Below are 19,630 nucleotides of genomic sequence, written 5' to 3' on the forward strand. Positions count from 1 at the left end.
CTTCCCTCTTCTCATTACATTAGAGCTTTTGTTGTTGTCGTTGAGCTCTGACCTCTGCCATATATGCCAGCCTTACCGTGTAATTTCAGTAATAGTTACTCTTAGGGTCTTGGAGCCGGTCAGTGGGACCTGTTTCCTTTCCCTAGAGATGCTTGACTTGAGTCAGAGTACATTAACTGTGGTTTGGTGTGGAGGTCTGAAATATAACACTCATTGACATTGGTCTGGCTGTCAGGGGAAGCATGGCTTTTGGAAGCTGTCATTGGCATTAATTGCTCCTAATGCACCATCATTTCTGACAGTAATGAGCTAAACAGGAGGGTTATTACTGTCAACAGAAAAGCTGCATTTCCTGGCATTAAAATATTTTTGAGACGTTTGTGGCATGGAGCACAAAGAATGGACCAGCATGATCCACTGTAAAGTAGGCTTCACTGCATTTAAAGTGGAGAAACAAGTCCCCTCTCCTGTTATGAAAACCAGTCCTGTAGTGTTTGAAGGAAGAAGCAGCTAACCAACAGGGATCTTATCTTAAACTGTTTAAAGCAGCACCTTGAAAATAATTAACGATGATTTTTACTTCTCGGTTTGCTTTAAAAGAGTAGCATAAAAATGCATTTAAAAAAAAAAATGTTTTTCCAGAGACTCATTTGTACTAAGGTTTTAGGAGCAGAAGAACTTGATTTAAACTGTTTCCTATTCAAGAACAGCCCTACAGTGTTCCTGTGTAACAAAGAAAACTACAATTTAGGGTGCCTTTTAAAAGTAGGGCTGAGAGCAAATAAAAAATGACTTGAGTTCACTGCAATTTGCCCTTTGGCTCATTTGATCTTTCTGTAGTGTCTGGGAATACTCATGATGTCTTTAGAACAAAAACATATCTGTATTAACAGGCCTTAGTGATGTTATTACTGAAAGTTTACGGTCGGGATTCTAAGCGAAAATCCAAAAGTTGATGGCTTTCTTATCACTATGGTTAGGATAGGATACATTGAGGAGCCTTACCTAAGCCTTTAAACATCTGTTTGTATATGTGTATCTGCTGCAAGGGAGAGTTATTTTTAAAATCATATTTGCTAAGTGGTACTTTTTTAAACACAGAAAAGTATATAACAAAGAAAGTATATGGCCCACAATTTCATTGCCTGGATAATTCTTTAAAAAAACGAAACAATAAAAACAACAAAAAAATGAGCAAAATATGTGTGTGGTTAAAAATTCAAAGTACAGAAAGGTATATAATGAAATATAAGAACCTTCTCCCTTCCCCTTAATCCAGTCTCCTCTGAGGAATCCATTAACAGTTTCCTGTGAATCCTTTAAGGAAAAAAAAGGGTGGAAATATCAGTGAATAGATGCATATCCTTTCTTAATTACATAAAAGGGATCATTCTATAAACAGCTATATTCTTTGTTTTTATCACAAAGTAGAAGCTCCCAGCTTTTCCCTTGGGGGTCCATTGAATATGATGGCCATACACACACACCCCACCCCCTCCATAATTTACTGTGTTGCCTAGACTACTCAATGACAGGCAGTGATATTAAATATAATAATGCCAAGAGATGGCTGTGTACTCAAAATAGGAGGTAATGTCTCCATAACTGCATGTAGACATCTACCTTGCTCTTTCTAATTGCTCCATAGTAATTCATGGTGTAGACATACTATAATTTATTTTAACTAGTCTCCAGTTTATGGACATTCTAGGTAGGCCGGTGATTTCAAAGTCACATTTACAAATTACTTAGTAAGTCCTTGGGAAAGTGAGGAACAGCAGTAATGATGGAATTATCTGTTCAGCATTGACGAGGATTGTAAAGTAGTTATGAAGACAGACTATTTTTATAGCATGGGGTATTGTTAAACTCCTGCCCCTCTCACAATTGGAAGGCTGCCCATGCCCTCCAAACCTTCTCAATCTTCCTGCTACACAGTTCCCACTATCAAGACAGATGCCTCCCCCACCTCAATCCCAGCACACTTGGGCATAGTTCTTTCTCCTGTGCTTCCATAGCACTTTGTATATCCCTCCACTAAAGTAGCAATCTTGTCTGTTATAATTATGGTTTGCATATCTTTTTTAAGGACAGGAAGTGCATCTTGCCATTTCTGTATATCCCCTGCAACCTAGGTGCTCCAGATGTGATAGGAGGGTATAGGGAAAGTGTCTCAGCAAGTTGCTAAAAGTCAGTAGCCTAATCAGAGTTCTTTGGTTACTTTGCCAGTGCCTTCCACTCCAGTTTGTCTTTAAATGGTGGTTTCAATGCCTCTCTGGGTTGAGCTTTATATAGCAAAGCTTACTTTGGTTCTGGGCCTCATTTGAGTTATAAAGCTGTTTACTCAGCAGAGTCCAAAAAGCCAAAGTAGGGACTCCCAGCTATCTCCTAGGGAGACTATTCAACTTGTTGACTGTCTCCCCACCCCCATCCCTAGCCCACTTCCATAATCTCCCAGTTTCCCAGACTCAGTGACAAGACAATGATGGTAAATATGATTCTGCCAGTAGGTGACTCTGTATTCAAAAGTAGGAGGTAATATCCATACAACCTCAGGCAATAAACCTTTTACATTCAGTTTTTCTTTTTAAGCAAAACAGAATACCCTATTCAATCTAATTGAGGCTGTTGTCACAAAATAGATACTATTAAGACAGGAGAGAAGTTGTTAAAAGGAATTACTTGACAGCTATCTTTATCCCTTTTTAAGTTTTCTTCTTTGCACTTGATTTGAGGCTATCACACCTTGACATGGCATTTTAGAAAAATGCTGAAGCTATCTTTCAATTATTTGCCCAGCCCTCTATCTCTATTCCCTGATCCTGACTCAGACTGTAAACCAGTAGATTTGATAAGGATTTCCTTAAGCATTACATTCAAACCTATCAGATATTTGGAAGACTCACGGATATGTTTGCACATAAAAGCTCCTTGGGATTGTATAATTCACACATTAAAACTTAGATTTTAACTCAGAAATTTTCTAAGAATAAACTTTTCTATCTGTTTTGGAACTTTACATTTATTTTTATCAAATTTTTAAAATTTCTTGTTTACAGGCATTGGCTAGCTCTCTTGTGAAAATGTTTATAAGGGAAATTTATAACTCAAGCACATTTTCAGTTCTCTGAAAGAGTCAAGATGGATTGGTTTATGCTTATATCAAACACCAAATCTCAGTGACGTAAAACCAGTTTATTTCTTGCTCACACTGTAGGTGCCTTTAGTGGGTTACCTGGAGGCTCTGCTTCATGTCCCTACACCAGGATGTGAGTAGAAGGTGCAAGTCTCTATCTGCATATTGCCAGTGTCTGTGTCAGAGGGAAAGAGAGAATCGCATGCTGGCTCTTAAAGCTTCCACCTGGAAGTGACTTTTGCTGACATTTCACTGGCCAAAGCAAGTCACATGGCCAGACCTGGCTACAAGAGGGCAAAAAAGTACATTTCTACCATATGCTCAGAACGAGAATCAGAAGAACTTGGTGAAAAGTACAGATAGCCACCACAGCTTCTTAGACTCATGGACAGAGCTACAGTAATTGTTAGCACAGAGTAAGTGTTGACGGGAAGCTGTATAGTGAGGTGCATAAGAAAATGGACTCTGAGTCAGTGTTCCTGAGCCTGAATACTCTCACTTACTAGCTGTCTCATCTTGAGCAAGTAACTTAACCTCTCTAATTTCTTCATCTAAATAACACCACTTTATAGAGTTATGAGGATTAAAGGAGATAGTCTTTATAAAGCCAGTGCCTTTCACGTAGTAAGTACTCAACAAGTCTTAGCTATCATTAGAATTAAGTACTTGTTGATCTGAATTTTTTGAAGGTTATTGCTTGAGTTTTCACCCTTATTTAATTTTAAAACAACGTATGAAAATTATCTACTTTTTTTTTAAAGTATATACCTATCCCACCAAAGCCAGAGAAGGGAAGAAGAAATGAGAATCGAGGTATTGCTTTCAGTATTACTATAACTATGGAAAACTCCTGCCCTAGGACTTTTCATGCATTTACTCACTTTTAAGAGTAGAAAAATTTGGATATGCATGTTAATTCCTAGTAAAAACCAGTTGACTTTGCAATTTTCTTCGTTTCACTCTAGCTTAGAGTCAAAATCTCCACTGAAGTTAGTATCACAAATGTCGATCTCTCCACTGTGGATAAGGATCAGAGCATTGCACCCAAAACCACCCGGTAAGTGGGATGCCACAAGGGCACAGGGGGAGCCCGGGTCTAGAGCTGAGAGGAGCACACCCAGGCACTGAGTCCCTCCAGATGTCATTCCTTTGTCAGCAGTGATTCAGTGTGTGACCCAAGCTAAAGAAGCTGTATTCCACTGGTTCTGTACCAGGGGTTCTGCTTGGCATCTAAGAAGATTTGGGTGTTGTCTATATCAGTGTTTGTTTCATGAGCAAACTGTATATTACCAATCCTCAACAAGATAAGGAGCTTGCCTCAGAATGTAAATCATCTGTGTTACTAAGCACATTATTTAGTTCAGATGACAATTTTTTTATAACAAGACTTTCTTAATGAAAGAAGCAGCTATAGATTTACATTTAGGTACAATCTCCTTATCTTCACAGTCCTGAATTTGCTGTTGGTGGCCTCATGGAAACTCTTTGGCCTAAAGTCAGTTGGAAGCCTCCTAAGTCCTTAGAACTGAGATGGCTAATACGAACAGAACGGCTACCATTTCTCTTCCCAAGTCCACGGAAGCTGCCACCATTAGTCACAACACTGTTCCTGCTGAACTCAGGCATAATCTTAGAACCTTTTTTTTTTTTAAATTCAGTTTTATTGAGATATATTCACATACCATACAATCACCTATGGTGTACAGTCAACTGTTCATATTACCCTCATATAATCACCCCGGTCAGAACCTTTTTTAACATAACCTTCTAGGTAACTATTAGCAATTGATCAGAATTGGTCCAGAGCACTGCATGATGCCCATTTGTCAGCCCTCCCCCAGATCCTTAGGGGTGGGGGGGTGCCATCTAGATCTCCGGGTATACTTCAGGCCCCACGTTTACTCAGCTGAGGTGGCCATAGATGCCAGAAGAGAGTAGGTGCCTTGAGAATCTTCAAGGCCATTTTGGAGATAGGATAATAGCCAGAGCCTAGAAGCCAACCTCTTTTTAAGTCATGCAGCACTGACCTTTCTGCCTCTGGCTTGGCTATTTTCATAGTGACATTGAAGATGAGAATATTATTTGAGAATCCACTGAAGTAATGTCTGTGAGAATGCTTTGCAAAGTTTAATACTCTATAGAAATGAAGAGTTGACACTATTCATAAGTAAATATAAAGCCTAAGTATAAAATAAAGCCAAGTGTGAACTCTGTAACCCTTTGGCTTGTTTTATTTTCTGTCCATCTTAACCTAAAATTCCAAGAGACAGCTCTGAAAAGAACAGTTTTCTTCAACTTTGCCCTTTGAGAAAATGACTTTTTAAAACCCAATTTCAGGTAGAAAAATAAATTGAAACAGTGTCCAGGAAAAAAATACAGCATAAAAAGAAAAAACCAAAAGATCCTTTCTTTCCTTTGCATCCTCTACCTCCCCCCCCCAACTTATCCTTACTCACATATGCTGCTAATATCAATTTTATGGTTATTTCTCCTTGCCATTCTGCAAGCCCAGCTCTCCACTCCAGTTCACCTTGTGTGCCTGCAGAGGGGCACATGATCTCCACTGGTGTCTGACTTGGTTTAGTTGTGATCCTAAGGTCCTCAAAGTGAAACCCTGGAGGTACAAGCTTCTGTGTATAGCATTTTTCCAAAACCCTGACCAAAGTTGATTCTGTGCTTTTCTCAGTCCTGGCTTTATCAATCCAGTTTGTCCCCAGGCCACAGACTTCCCTGTCTACAGCAGAGAAGTGTTACAATGGGAGAGGGAGGATTAGGCAGTAAAGTATGTTTTCTTTACCTAGTTCCTAGAGATACAGAGATCCTTTCTGAAGACTTTTAATGTCCCTTTCAGGGTGACCTACCCAGCCAAAGCCAAGGGCACATTCATCGCAGACAGCCACCAGAACTTCGCCTTGTTCTTCCAGCTGGTAGATGTGAACACTGGTGCTGAACTCACCCCTCACCAGGTCAGTTCTCTTGGGCTGAAGCAGTAATCCCCGATAGAGTGAGTGCTGTGGTACTGACACTTACTAGAGGAAATTCCAGATTCCTGCCTTCAGATCTTCACTGTGAACCCTGATAGTCCATCAGCTTCAGTTGTCTTGGGCTTCTCCCCCATGACTCTTTGCCCCTTAACCTGGAATACACTCTTCTTTTTCAAAGATTAGCTAGTATTGAGAAGACGTATTTGAAGCAGATTAACACCAATTGAGTCTTCTTTCTGATTTAAAAAAATTAAAATAATTTTGAAAAAGAAAACCTGGGCAGTAGACCCAAAACATTTTTGCTTTTGTTCTGGCCAAAGCAGATTTTCTCTTTGTGGGAATCTAAATAATAACCATTTTTAACTTGCGCCTGCCTGTTTTTTATTGTGAAAGCAATAGTCTCCATTTTCTTCCATATATAAAATAATGAAAATTATTATTTAAAAGATTTTTTTTATTTTTTGGACCATACCCTATCCCCAGAGAATCTAATATGGCTTCTTTGTCCCTTCCCCTCATCCTCCCACCCCTGGCTCTGTCATCTCCCTTAACTAAGAATCATTGCTCTTGGCCCTGCCCACTGTTTAGTAGAAGGAAATTCAGATAAATATTTTGAATGCCCAGAAAAATATTTTGAATTCAGATAAATATTTTGAATGTGGATCAGAGTGGGCTTGGTTTAGGTGCTCCAGGAGGCAGCTTCAGGTGAGTAGATTTGTTTGGAAACCTTTTTGCTTTCTGTCTCTTGTGGCTACAGCTGCTGCACTTGTGCCCCAGGCCCCAGACCTTTTGCACCCCAGGACCACCTTTCCGACACCTCCCTATTCTTCTCTCCCCTCCACCCCTAAATTCCAGAGAGCTTGGACAGGGCACTTAGCCATGGTGACTGGCCTTTAAGCACTTCATCCTCTTAGCATTCCCCAGCTCCTTCCCAGAATGATGTTTGCCAACCAGAACAGCACAAGGGAAGAAAGAGTACAAAGAGGAGCAATTACAAGACTAAACTGGTGGGATTGGGGTTAGAGCAGGGAGAGTTAGAGTAAGGAAATATAACTTTAACTGAATACTTGTCTCATACAAGATTCTGTTTTGAAAACCAACCACCATGGCTTAGAGACTTCTCAGGTAGAGATGGCATTTTGCAAATGAGCTTGGCTGCCACCTACACTTGGCTGAGACAGGAGGAGGACCAGGCATCGGGGCTTCTAAATCCCATTCTTATCCAAGACTCTTAATTACCATAGTTAGGATCCTTCACATCTCTGGACCCCTTTCCCTAAATGCTTTGATGGTGATTCTTTGTTACCCAGGTGTAGAGTGACAAATGAGGTTTATATTTACTCTGTAGGTCCAGCGCCTGTTGTGTGACCACAGCAGCTCATTTAATACTCATGCCTTATGATCTGTAAAATGGAACCAATAGCACTACCTGCCTTGTTGATTTCTTTATTTTGAGACACTTGAAAGTGTTTTCTAATGTGCAGAAAACTTAGCTTTTTGTTCTATTGGGGGGATAAGATGATTATACTTGGTACTGTCATATTGATAATAATCTTAGTTACTGTTTACTAACTATCTAGTATGCCCTAGGCCTGTGCTAAAAGCTTTGCACACATTATTGTGCATCTTCATACATCCATGCCACATGAAGAAGTTAGTCTTTCTGTCTTACAGATGAAAGAAATCAAGGCCCAAAGAGGTTAAGTAAGCTTCTAAGTTAATAAGTAGTGGAACCAAATCAGTCTGCAGAGCACGGGCTTTCTCTGTGACACCAGGTTGCTCTGCTCGATTAGAACTCTGCCTTGCTGTCAATACCCATGCTTCCTCTACTAAATCTTCAGCTGGAGGCACTAGGAAATTGAAAATGGGCCTCTTATAGTTCCAGCTCATTTCCCTTCTTTTCACCCTCTGGTGAAGAAGTTAATTGAGCAGCGAAGTGGCCAAAAGGCTGGCAGGGAGAAGAAATTGCAGCAATAGCAAAAGGCTTAAATCATCCACAAACTGGGCATTCAGCCTCCAAGTAGTTGAGAATTGGCTGGACCCCTAAGTTACTTATCTTGCCTTGAACCAGCAAAAAGTTATTTCTGATCTCTGAGCTAGGACCCAGTTTGGAATGACCACTCTTTCTACTCCCTCAGGCAGTTCTGGCAGCTCCCAGAGTTCTCACTGGATGAAAGAGCCCACAGTCTGTGCTGTCTTGTTTCAATGTTGGGCCCGCAAGAAGTTTTGCAATTGTCAATAAAAAGTTGTATTGTTGTTCCGTGTAGACATTTGTCCGACTCCATAACCAGAAGACTGGCCAAGAAGTGGTGTTTGTTGCTGAGCCGGACAGCAAGAATGTGTATAAGTTTGAACTGGATACCTCCGAAAGAAAGACTGAATTTGACTCTGCCTCCGGCACCTATACCCTCTACTTAATCATTGGAGATGCCACTTTGAAGAACCCAATCCTTTGGAATGTGGTATGTTCCTAAATGCATCTTGACCTGTCCTGCTGATCCAGGCAAGTGTGGCTACATTAAGGTTAGATACAGACTTGCCTGTTTCATCTTCTCAGCAATAAATAAGCATTTTGAGGAGAGGGACTGTGTGCTATCTCTATTAGTAGTCCTAGGACCATGTATAGGGCCTGGCACATAATAGGTGCTAAATAAATATTGATCGGGTGATATAAATGAATAAATGAAGTATACATTTGTCCTCTCATGGAATTTCTATAAAAGTTGTATGGAAAATGGTTTTCATATTACAGCAAGGCACTATGGGGAAATATAGGCATAAAAAATAAGGTTGTGGCCTTTTGAAATATGGTGTGGCCTCATGGTAGGATTGCAGTTGTGATAACAATTCAGAATGGTATGAGATCATGAATTGTAGGATGTGCAAAATGCTAATCAACTAATAACCAACATTTGCGTAGCATGTTGTAGTTTACATTGTGCTCTAATAACCAACATTTGCGTAGCATGTTATAGTTTACATTGTGCTCTTTACCAGCATCTCACTTTTGATGGGTGTAATGAGAGAAAACTTCTTGAAAGACATGGCATTTGAGCTAGGAGTTGAAGAATTGTGAGGGGTTATCAGAATAAATCTGGAGGCTGTGTGATGATCCTTGTAGTGGAGACAACCAGGAGAAAAACTCAAAGCACTTTTAGTGAGATGGCATCTTATCAAGAGCAGTAGATGAAGAGGTTGGAAAGGTAGCAGGCCAAATTGCAGGCATTGAATGGTGGTTGGCTCTCTTTGCAGTACAACTGGGCAGCTGCATTTTCTTGTGTTGTAATCAAAGCTCCTTTTCTTCTTCTGGACTTTGGGCTGCTTTTTGTAGGAGAGCATGTTTTCATTTCTTTTTCTGATGTGACTAAATCACACTTCCTGGGAACACCAAGCAGTTTCTGATTGCAACTGTAACAGCCTAGGTACCAGCTGGGATTTTTGTATAAAGCAGCTCTATGGGACTCACCAGACCAGTAGAAAATTGGAACCCTTGCTCTAAAAAGCATTTTCAGCAAATACTTTTTTTGTTCTTAAAATGTTTATTGCCTCGGTTTGTCGACTAATGGATGGAGAAGTGATTGGACTGCTTGGAGTTGTTTTTCAGTTATGGCCCTGGTTGTGAGTCAGGGAAGACTACTGTGCTCGTGAGTTTCACCCCTACTCTGCCCCAGTGCCTTTAAAGACTGCTTTATTTTTTTAGGCTGATGTGGTCATCAAGTTCCCTGAAGAAGATGCTCCATCAACTGTCCTGTCTAAGAACCTTTTCACCCCCAAACAGGAAATTCAGGTATATCCAAAGGGTTTGTCCATTAATTACTTGAAGAGAAATGTAGCAGGGACACAGAGAGAGAGGGCAGCAAACCCTGCACCCTGATCCCTTGTTTAACTGTCCTTTTTATATGATACGTCACAGTTTGGTCCTCACCACCCTGTGTGTCAGGCAGGGCAAATAACAGTCCCATCCTAGAGCTGAAGACAGGCCCAGTGACCAGTCCCAGAAAGCAGGTAGTTGGAGACAAATCCAAATCATTTCCTGGGCTCTTTGTTTAGCCCTCACATCGCTACTTGACAGTTTCAGGCACAGACGCATTCTGCTTTTATCCTTTCTGCTCCCACATAAAACAGGGCTGATGGGGCTGACAGGTGGGAAACTCCAACTGGGAGAACAGGGCTTTACTCCCCTGGGCAAGTCCTTCATCTCTCTGGAGATTCACTTTCCTAAAATGAACAAACCCTGCCAAGCCCAGCCCACAGGGAAAAGAAAAGCTTTTGAAAAATTTCTAAAGCATTTTACAAAATGCCCAATAATTCTTAAACTGTTTGGGTACAAGTATAAAGAAATAGAGGTGGATCCACTGAGTGGACTATTTGGCAACCATTAGGCTAGAATTTTCTTAATGTTGATACAGCATAGTTTAAGAATGTAGAATGCAATTAAATAGAAAGCATAACTGATAAAGATTGCTGACTGATTTGTGGGTGGGGAAGGTGGCGGTAACTGCCTCCAACAATGCTAAAAATCCCTTAATGACTGTAACAGCAAAGAAGAGCTGAGGTAAAAATCTGGGGACAAGAACCTGAAGTGAGGCTCCCTCATTATCCTGCTGGATCATCTAGGCATTGGCAAGCAGGGAAGATAGCCGCAGTTTTTGTTTGTTTGTTTGTTTGTTTTAATATTCGTTTTATTGAGATATATTCACATACCATGCAGTCATACAAAACAAAGCATACATTCGGTTGTTCACAGTACATTACGTAGTTGTGCATTCAAGCACCAAAATCAGTCTGTGACACCTTCATTACCACACACACAAAAATAACAAGAATAATAATTAAAGTGAAAAGGAGCAATTAAAGTAAAAAAAACACTGGGTGCCTTTGTTTGTTTGTTTCTTTCCCCCATTTTTCTACTCATCCATCCATAAACTAGACAAAGGGGAGTGTGGTCCTTATGGCTTTCCCAATCCCATTGTCACCCCTCATAAGCTACATTTTTATACAATCATCTTCAAGATTCATGGGTTCTGGGTTGTAGTTTGATAGTTTCAGGTATCTACCGCCTGCTACCCCAATTTATTAGAACCTAAAAAGGGTTGTCTATATTGTGCGTATAAGAGTGCCCACCAGAGTGACCTCTCGGCTCCCTTTGGAATCTCTCTGCCTCTGAAGCTTATTTCATTTCCTCCTTTTGGTCAAGAAGATGTTCTCCATCCCACGATGCCGGGTCTGTATTCCTCCCCGGGAGTCATATTCCACGTTGCCAGGGAGATTCACCCCCCTGGGTGCCTGATCCCATGTAGGGGGGAGGGCAGCGACTTCACCCACCAAGCTGGCTTAGCTAGAGAGACAGGGCCACATCTGAGCCACAGAGAGGATAGTGCAGTTTATATGTTGGAAGAAAATCTAAAATAAGTGAAATATGCATAAGTATGTTACAGCTTACAAAGCATATTCAAATGCCCTATTTCATTTGTCTTTAAAATTTCCTTACAAGCCTGGTAGGGTGGTCATTACTCTCTCCACCAATTTGCCAGCTGGAAACTGATGCATAATGTAATAAAGCTATTTGCCTGTGCTCACACAGCCAATGTGTATCAGTGTGGGACCAAATAGAGATCTCTGGACTACCAGGCCATTGCTCTTTCTGCTGGGTCTTATCTAGATGAAGCTTCCCAAAGATCTTCATATGGAATTGCTTAAGAGAAGAAAAAACAAATAAAACAAAGAAATGTCAGAGGAATCCTTGCCCATGCCAGCATTTGCCCAGCCTTCTGGTTCAACTCAGAAAATCAGGCAGTGAGGGAGAGTTTGTTTAGGGCTTTTTTTTTTTTTAAGCAGTTTTATTGAGATATATTCACATGCCATACAAACCATCTGAAGTGTACAATCACTGGCTCACATTTATGTCACATTTTTTAGAGTCATTGGGGGGGCAGAGTCTGAGGCAGTGAGTGGTGTTGGGGACCATCCATAGGGAGGCTCTGTTACATTTTAAAAAGAGATGAGGCTGCCACCAGTTAGTTAACTTAAGTGGGGCAGCAATATATGACAGTGCTGCACTAGGAACACAGAACCCTCAAGTCTGTCACCCCCAAGCCATCCATATTACCGGGGCACCCTCTTTGACACTGGCCAAATGTCTCTTGATGGTTTGTATTCTCTAAATGGCAGTAAGTCTTTGAAGTAAAAGGGTTGGCCAAGTAGTGTGCTGGGATCAGTGTGTAGTGTCTTTGAAAGGGGTATCTCTGGGATCAGAAGCCAAAGTTGAGAAGAGTCAAAGGCCAGGTAGCTGTAGCCACTTGTTGCCAGGAGGTTTGAACCTTTGGGAGGCATTTCCCTGTAACTGTCATCGGCTTTTGATCCCTGGTGCACATGGCAGCCCCTGCTGGGAAGGGCACATTCTAAAGTATTCTTGGTTTGTCTTCTTCTGGCAGCACCTGTTCCGTGAGCCTGAGAAGAGGCCCCCCACGGTGGTGTCCAATACATTCACTGCCCTGATCCTCTCGCCCTTGCTTCTGCTCTTTGCTTTGGTAAGTAGCTGTAATTAGCATGGATAGTGTGTGTCTGGCACCAGACTCAGCAGATGTAGCCGTTCCAAAGGAGGCTTTGTCCTCTGGCCTCAGCACAGCTCCAGAGGGGTCCAGCAGCTGTGACCTGAACCGATGGTCAAAAATTTTAGAATAACTGAAATTCCCCACTTGGGAGCAGCCAAGTAAACGGGTCCATTAGCAAGGAGCATGAGAAAGTACCCAATAGCCATTAAAGATTACAGAAGTGTACAGACTGGGCTGCTCCATGCAGTGTTCAAATGAGTTCAAGTGTGAAAAAAGCAAGGCTCAGTGCTAACAGCTATGTGAAAATAAGAGTACAGACACCATGCATTCCAGCACTGTTTGGAGCATAAAGCTGGAAACAATCTAAAAGTCCTCATGAAAGCAAGTGTTAAATTGTGGTACATCCATATAATGGAATAATAATATGCAGCTTTTTTAAAGAATGGATAGATCTATATGCTGATTTGAAAAGATTTACAAGATGTATTATTTAGTGAACAAGGTAAGGGGCAGGCAGGAGAGTATGTTTAGTATGATCTTTTTGTGTAAAATCTTTAAAAAGCCATTTTCTATTAATGTCGGTCACCTCTGGGGAGAGGGACTTATAGGGGAGTATGAAGGAAGGATACTTTTTAAGTTTTATGTTTTTCTGTATGTTTGAATTTTTTTTTTACCAATTTTTTTCTTTGTTTTTTAAAATTACAAACAGATTTTGAAAAATGTATGGAAAACATACATTTTACTTTTGGAAAGTTGCCTGTGTTCCTAATTAATGAATTGATTTTAATGAAACAGTCATTGGTCAGTCTGAGTCTGGAAGGTGTGTCACAGCTTTCAGAAGCCAGATCTAGTGTATGGTCACCTGTTCTCATTTTTGAGGGATCAGAATTTTAAAATGTGGGGAACACAGCAAGAGCCTGTTCCCTACCAGCTGCTGGTAGGTTTATTTTCCCAATATTTAGAGAAATTAGAGAGAGTGTCAGTTGCTTCATCATAAGTACAGTCTCTGACCTTTCAGTTTCATGGTTTCACCCTTTTTAAAATAGATAGGCTTGCTCTCATTAAAAATGATGTTCAGGTTTGAGTTACCCAAGCACATTTGATTGAGAGCAGGTGTTGGGAAGACTTTCTAAAGAAAAAAAGAAACAATTTTTTCCTGAGGACTTGTAATACAGCGGTTATAACTAGAAAAATCCTCTGGCCTTCCAGTATGTACAGAGTTTTAAGCCCTTGGGGCTGTTCATTGGATTAGCATTGGCATGTCTTATATTGCCTCTCTTACAAGTTCTAATGTCTTTTTAATATATCTCTCCTCATCATTCAGTGGATCCGGATTGGTGCCAATGTCTCCAACTTCACTTTTGCTCCTAGCACGATTATCTTTCACCTGGGACATGCTGGTAAGTGCCCCAGGCTACTATTACCATTTAACTTCCTCTGACATTTCGCCTGCCCACGCAAAAGCCCTGTTAAGTAAACCCACCACCTATTAACTATAATGACTTAATAGTATAACATTTCCCTCTTCCTCCTGGCCTTTTATGACAGCTAATATGATGATAAACCTGTTTGATCCATCAGCTTAGAATGGCTGTCATTATATTGGGCCTCATTGTACTAGGCTGCTGTGGCAGGCCATTTACCTTCATTTAATAGGCCTGTTCATTTCCAGAGATTACTCATTTATCGTATCTTTACATTGAGCCATCTTCCTGGATGAAGAACGTTAATGCAGTTTCCAAAGGTTCTCTTTCCCCACTGTATCGATCTTCACATTTGCTGGTAGCTGTGTCTGGACGGCAATAGGAAACAGTTCCTTCCACAGCCAGGCACGTTGTCCTGCATTGTTCTTTTGTGAACTTAGGACCTCAACATAATGAGACAGTAAATTCACAAATCAGTTAAGCATTTCAGAGACTTTCAATACTGTTGGATCAGTGGTGCCTTGCATTTCACTAAGCCTTCAGTATTCTTATTAAATTTATTTTCTTCTTTCAGGAGTCACCATCTATGTGTCCATAATGTACATATTCTGTAGGAGTCTACAGATGAATCCCTTGAAATTCTGGTTGAATATATTGTTTATCTGTGTATTTTTTCCTGGACAAAAGAGTCCTTAACTTAAATCAGATTCTCAAAGTGGTCCATGACCTCAAAAATGGTTATGAATCCCCTTATGTAGTCCATCTGTCATCCTTCTGGGCAAAATTGAAAGGATGACCTTTCTCTCCAGCCCAGTTACTGGATTTGAGTGATGGCCCTCCTGGGTCAGGCTGAGAACAAAACCTGAATATAAATTTGTTTAGAGCCACGACTTCTTCCCAAAGTACTTCTGTGCACATTTCCTCATTTGATTCTCATTCCAACTCTGAAAGGAGTTGACTGGTATGATCCCCATTTGAGAGGTGAGAGAATTTAGGCTTAGAGAAATTAAGTGGTTGGTAAGGGGGTAGACTGGAGCAGAACCCAAAGCTCTCAATGCCCAGCTCTGAGCTCTTTTCACTAAACTTTCCTCATCAGTCCTCCTTCCTGCATTCTTAGTCACAGTGGCAAATTATCAAAAAAATTTTAATAAAAAAGGTAAGTATTCTTTTTTATCCTGCCTGTTTTCATTAAGAATTTGAAAAGTTAAAATGAATCCCAAATATAGGAGGACAGTAAAGTTTTTAGCAAAACTGTATAAAAACAAAACCTATATTTACAAAACAGAGAAACAGATGTGAGTAGGAATGTGGGACAAGATTATTAATATAGCTGTCAGGTTTTTACCTCTTGATTTCTTGGTTGCCAAGGCTGAGAAGCAAGTACATTGAGTTATCTACTTTCTGGCCTCAGATAAAAAGGAATAAAGCTGGTCTATCTGTACAGACCTTCTCATGATCCAGCAATTACTGTTAACTCACTATTGTCCACCCTAAGGCATTGTCACTATTTCATTAATTGGATGCAATGACACCTCTTCTTGTAGCCATGCTGGGACTCATGTATGTCTACTGGACTCAGCTCAACATGTTCCAGACCCTGAAGTACCTGGCCATCTTGGGCAGTGTGACGTTTCTGGCTGGCAATCGGATGCTGGCCCAGCAGGCAATTAAGAGGTAAGGCTGAGAATGGACTAGGGGCCCAGAGTGGGATTAGAAATATTTGTGCCAGCTCTGTGAACAAGGGTATGTGGCCAAATGATTCATATCCTTTAGGGCAAGTCAGACATCTTATCTAGCCCAATACAGAAGCCATAAGCACTTTTAAGTCAGAAAAGGGCCTTGGTGATCAGCTTTAAATGTAAAAGCCACAGTAATTTATGTCCCTACACATTAGAATAAGGAAGGAAGATAATTGCTTTCTCAAGATAAAAATGGTTGCGAACATGTGCAGAAGATTGTTGTTAATTTGCTGGCTGTGTAAAAATTCTCTTCTTTGCTGCCACAGAGAATCCTGTTCTGCGTTCCTCCCTGCCCCCAGAGAGTTACTCCTCCGTAACCCCTAATAGCTGCCAGAGCTTTTCCTCTTAAGTGTGAGGTCCATGCCCCCACCGCCTCCCTGAAGCTGCCACAGGTTTTGCACGGAGGCCTCCAGCAGGGAATACCTGCTGGGTAGCCCAGACTGCTTCTCTGTGAATCAGACAACCTTAGATTCACACAAATGGTCAGACCTCGATATGATGGCAGCTTGCTGGCAGCTTGACTTTCAAAACTGAATTAGAGGCAAATTTAAATGTCACATAGGTGTTACTTATTGATTTGACTTTATTAGAACTTGGGCAACTTCAGACACACAAAGGCCAATAAGAAAAGGTCAGAATTGCTTTCACCTTTGGAAGTAAACATTTTCAGACGTGCTCTGCTTTCTCCTTACCAGCACTTTTGCCTGTAGAGTGTAACTTAATAGTGTGTCCGCTGTGACTGCCAGTTAAATTGGTCAGAACTGAGAGAGGCTTTCTCAGAGATCATGAGTGGGTGGGAGAACCAAAAGTTTCATCTCTGCCTGAGTCTCTACTGGGAGCTTTCCGAGTACCTCCCTGTGGAGATCCAGCACAGACTTAACTCCTTGACTTCCCTATAGTACTCCATGTTGTGCCAGAGCTTCCCTTAGCACCAGCAGTGGCAGCTGGTTCATTTTTTTGCCCCTCCAGCAGCCTTTACTTGGCCGTGCATTGCATGCAACAAGGAGCCTGGGTCTCAGAGCCCTGTTCCCTTGAGCCACCAGTCTGGACCCCAAAGAGCCAAAAGGCTGCATGCTGCCTAGTTCTCTCTTTTCTGGAGTTTGCCCACACAAGACAACCAAAATCAAGGGAAATAAGGGGAAAGCCATTCTATGTAGAGCCTGCTTAGCATTTCCTAATCTGGCACCCTAAAATTGTATTTATTTTCTAGAGAGAGACCATTATTTTCTTAAGAATCCCAAAAGGATCAGTGACACCACCACTACTCTCTACTCTTTTATTGCTGTCTTTATAAGTATTGGAACTAATTCTGCCACTGGAAAAATCAGTGGCCCTAACGGAAGCTCTGGTTGGGTGTTTGCCATTTCTTTCCTTAGCTTATTTCTCCTCTTACTGTCCTTTCTTGATTCTCAAACCGTCTTTCCTTTGGCAGGATCGCTGCAGAGCAGAGCAGTAGATTGGCAAAATATAGGACACTACGGTAAAGATGAAGGGTGGACTCATCCCAGAAGCAGGGTCCCTTTCCCATCCTTCCCACTTCATGCATGTCAATTGTTCTATCTAGTTTTGGGCCCACTCATTCCTCTCCACCCCTCCCTAAGCCAACGCTGAATTCTGAGGCCATTTTCCAACTTGCTGGACCAGGTTGTGACTGGACCGGGCAAAAGCCCTGAGGTAGCCCAGCTGGTGGGGTAACTTTGCAGCGGAGCAACTTTGGCCTGGTTTTGACTGTGTAAGAATTCATCCTCCCTTGGATCCCATGGGGTACTTATTTATAGATACAAGTCCTCTGTGTTTATAGAAGAGCAGAGTTAAGGATAAGGCAGGTCCAACCTTGTTCTTCTTTTAAGGGGATCCATTCAGAACATCTAAATTCATTAAATGAAGGTACCATGGCAAATCCTGGCACACCATGTCACTGTTTTTAGGCCTTTTTGTTGCACCAATCTCTAGTTGGGCCCAACAGGGTGGTTTGATGAGACTGATGGCCACAGATCAAAGTCAGCTTCAGAGTCCAGTTCCCTAGAGCTCAGAATATGGTTCAGAGCTGCTCCCTGTGAAGTTAAAATGTCAAGTGAAATATCCCCTATTCTCCTTTCAGGTCTTAATCCCAGGATGGGGGTGGAAGTGGAGGGATGGTGAAGAGAGGGAAGAAGAGAGTGCCTGATGCCTCAGTGATCAGGTCCTCTAGACCAGGGGTTGGCAAACTTTCTGTCAAGAGCCAGAAAGTATTTTAGGCTTTGCATGCCATGTGGTCTCTGTTGCAGCTCCTCACCTCTGCTGCTGCAGCACGAAACCAGCCCTAGAGAGTCCATAAACAAATGCTTATGGCCGTGTTCCAGTCAAACCTTGTTTATAAAAACAGGTGACGGGGGATTGGGCCTCTGGGCCATAATTTGTTGACCGCTGTACCAGACCAACGGGAATGGGAGATAGCTGAATTTTCAGGTCCTATTCCCTCTTGTCCCTTGCCTTGGAAATGGCTTTCCCTGCCAGAGGAATGAAGCCATCTAGTTTTTAATCCTCCAAAAATGGGAAGGATCAACAAGTGCATAGAATTTAGAGCCCTTTCACCAGTGTGTGAGCCCAGGCTGGAACACCTAACCCTCAACACAGAAAGAAAGGATATTTGTTTTGATTTTTTTTTTTTTATGTTTTGGTTTTTTTCAGGTTTTATTGAGGTATAATTTATATACAGTAAAATTTACCCTTTTTAGCATACAATTTTATGAATTTTGATAAACTTATCGAGTTGTGTAACCATGCCTCAATTAAGATACAGAGTATTTCCATGCTCCACATAGTTGCCCTGTGCACCTTACTCAGTCCCTTCTCCCCAATCCATTACCTGGACATACCTGTTCGATTTTGTCCTAAGTTAGAGTTGCCCTGTCTGAGATTTGCTTTCAGAACTGACTAGTAAGTTCTGTTGTCCTTTCTGCTAAATGTTGTGTTCTTTACTTCTTAAAACAACTTGACTGATTTTTCCCCCTTGGTTTTTAAGTAGTCTACCAAGTAGTCCACCCCCACCCTACCACCCCCAAATCATATTGCTCAAGGGAGAGTACAGTCACTCGATCATTTAGAGACCTTTGGTACTTTCTGAGGTTGAGACCTAGTATTTTAAAGGAAATTCCCTGGTAGCTGAGTGCTCTTTCTCTGAGGATGGACACTGATTTGAGCAGGCAACTACAGGGCATAACTTCTTAGCTGAGATAGCGGGAGGGTGTGGGCCTTTATCTTTTGGCTGTTCTTATTTCATACTTGTGCTATACTCTCTGCATGAAGGCTGCTGGACACACGTATTTATTGTACCTAGGAATCTCTCAACATTGGCAGGGAATTAGGGACAATTGCTTCGGCCCTTAAGGTTGCTTCCATGCCTGTGCATGCCCCTCAGATTTGTTTCATTAATTGGTTTGGAGCCTGCCATTCCACAAGACTGTGTCACTGTCAGATTAGTCCTCACCATTGGAATTCCTTGCCATGCGTGTCAGCACCCCTGCCTCTGCTTGCCAGAGCCGGCCCAGATTAGTTACTTACTGCTGTTACTCTCCCAGTTACACAGTGTCTGTCTAGATTGTCATTTTTGTTTCTTATGTTTCCTCGTCACTACTTGGAGTCTAGGGAAAGGCAGTCTTGGGGAAAGAGGGAATACCAAGGCCGAGAGATTCTTCTCCCCTCTTAAAATTTTTCTGTGAGCTGAGTCCCGTTTTCGAGAATCATTCTGTCATAAGTTTAAACGCTGAGTCTGACCACTGGCAAGAATGTAGCTACATGATGGGAATACAGT

The 19,630-nt window shown here is 41.6% G+C and overlaps 1 protein-coding gene across 2 annotated transcripts in view; it reads left to right on the forward strand.

The window, feature by feature from the left end:
- The window catches only part of RPN2 (ribophorin II), a 70,328-nt gene that overhangs the window by 49,922 nt on the left and 776 nt on the right, over positions 1-19,630 (forward strand). Inside the window, exons 10-17 of one of the 2 annotated variants that reach the window (XM_037811391.1) lie at positions 4,102-4,193; positions 5,988-6,102; positions 8,388-8,582; positions 9,821-9,907; positions 12,555-12,650; positions 13,999-14,074; positions 15,643-15,772; positions 17,270-17,317. In XM_037811391.1, coding sequence (XP_037667319.1) covers positions 4,102-4,193; positions 5,988-6,102; positions 8,388-8,582; positions 9,821-9,907; positions 12,555-12,650; positions 13,999-14,074; positions 15,643-15,772; positions 17,270-17,317 — 839 coding nt within the window. The remainder of the gene's footprint in view (positions 1-4,101; positions 4,194-5,987; positions 6,103-8,387; positions 8,583-9,820; positions 9,908-12,554; positions 12,651-13,998; positions 14,075-15,642; positions 15,773-17,269; positions 17,318-19,630) is intronic. The other variant, XM_037811392.1, reaches the window with a different exon arrangement.

The sequence above is a fragment of the Choloepus didactylus genome, chromosome 19, assembly GCF_015220235.1.
Source record: "Choloepus didactylus isolate mChoDid1 chromosome 19, mChoDid1.pri, whole genome shotgun sequence".
Classification (NCBI taxonomy): Eukaryota; Metazoa; Chordata; class Mammalia; order Pilosa; family Megalonychidae; genus Choloepus; species Choloepus didactylus.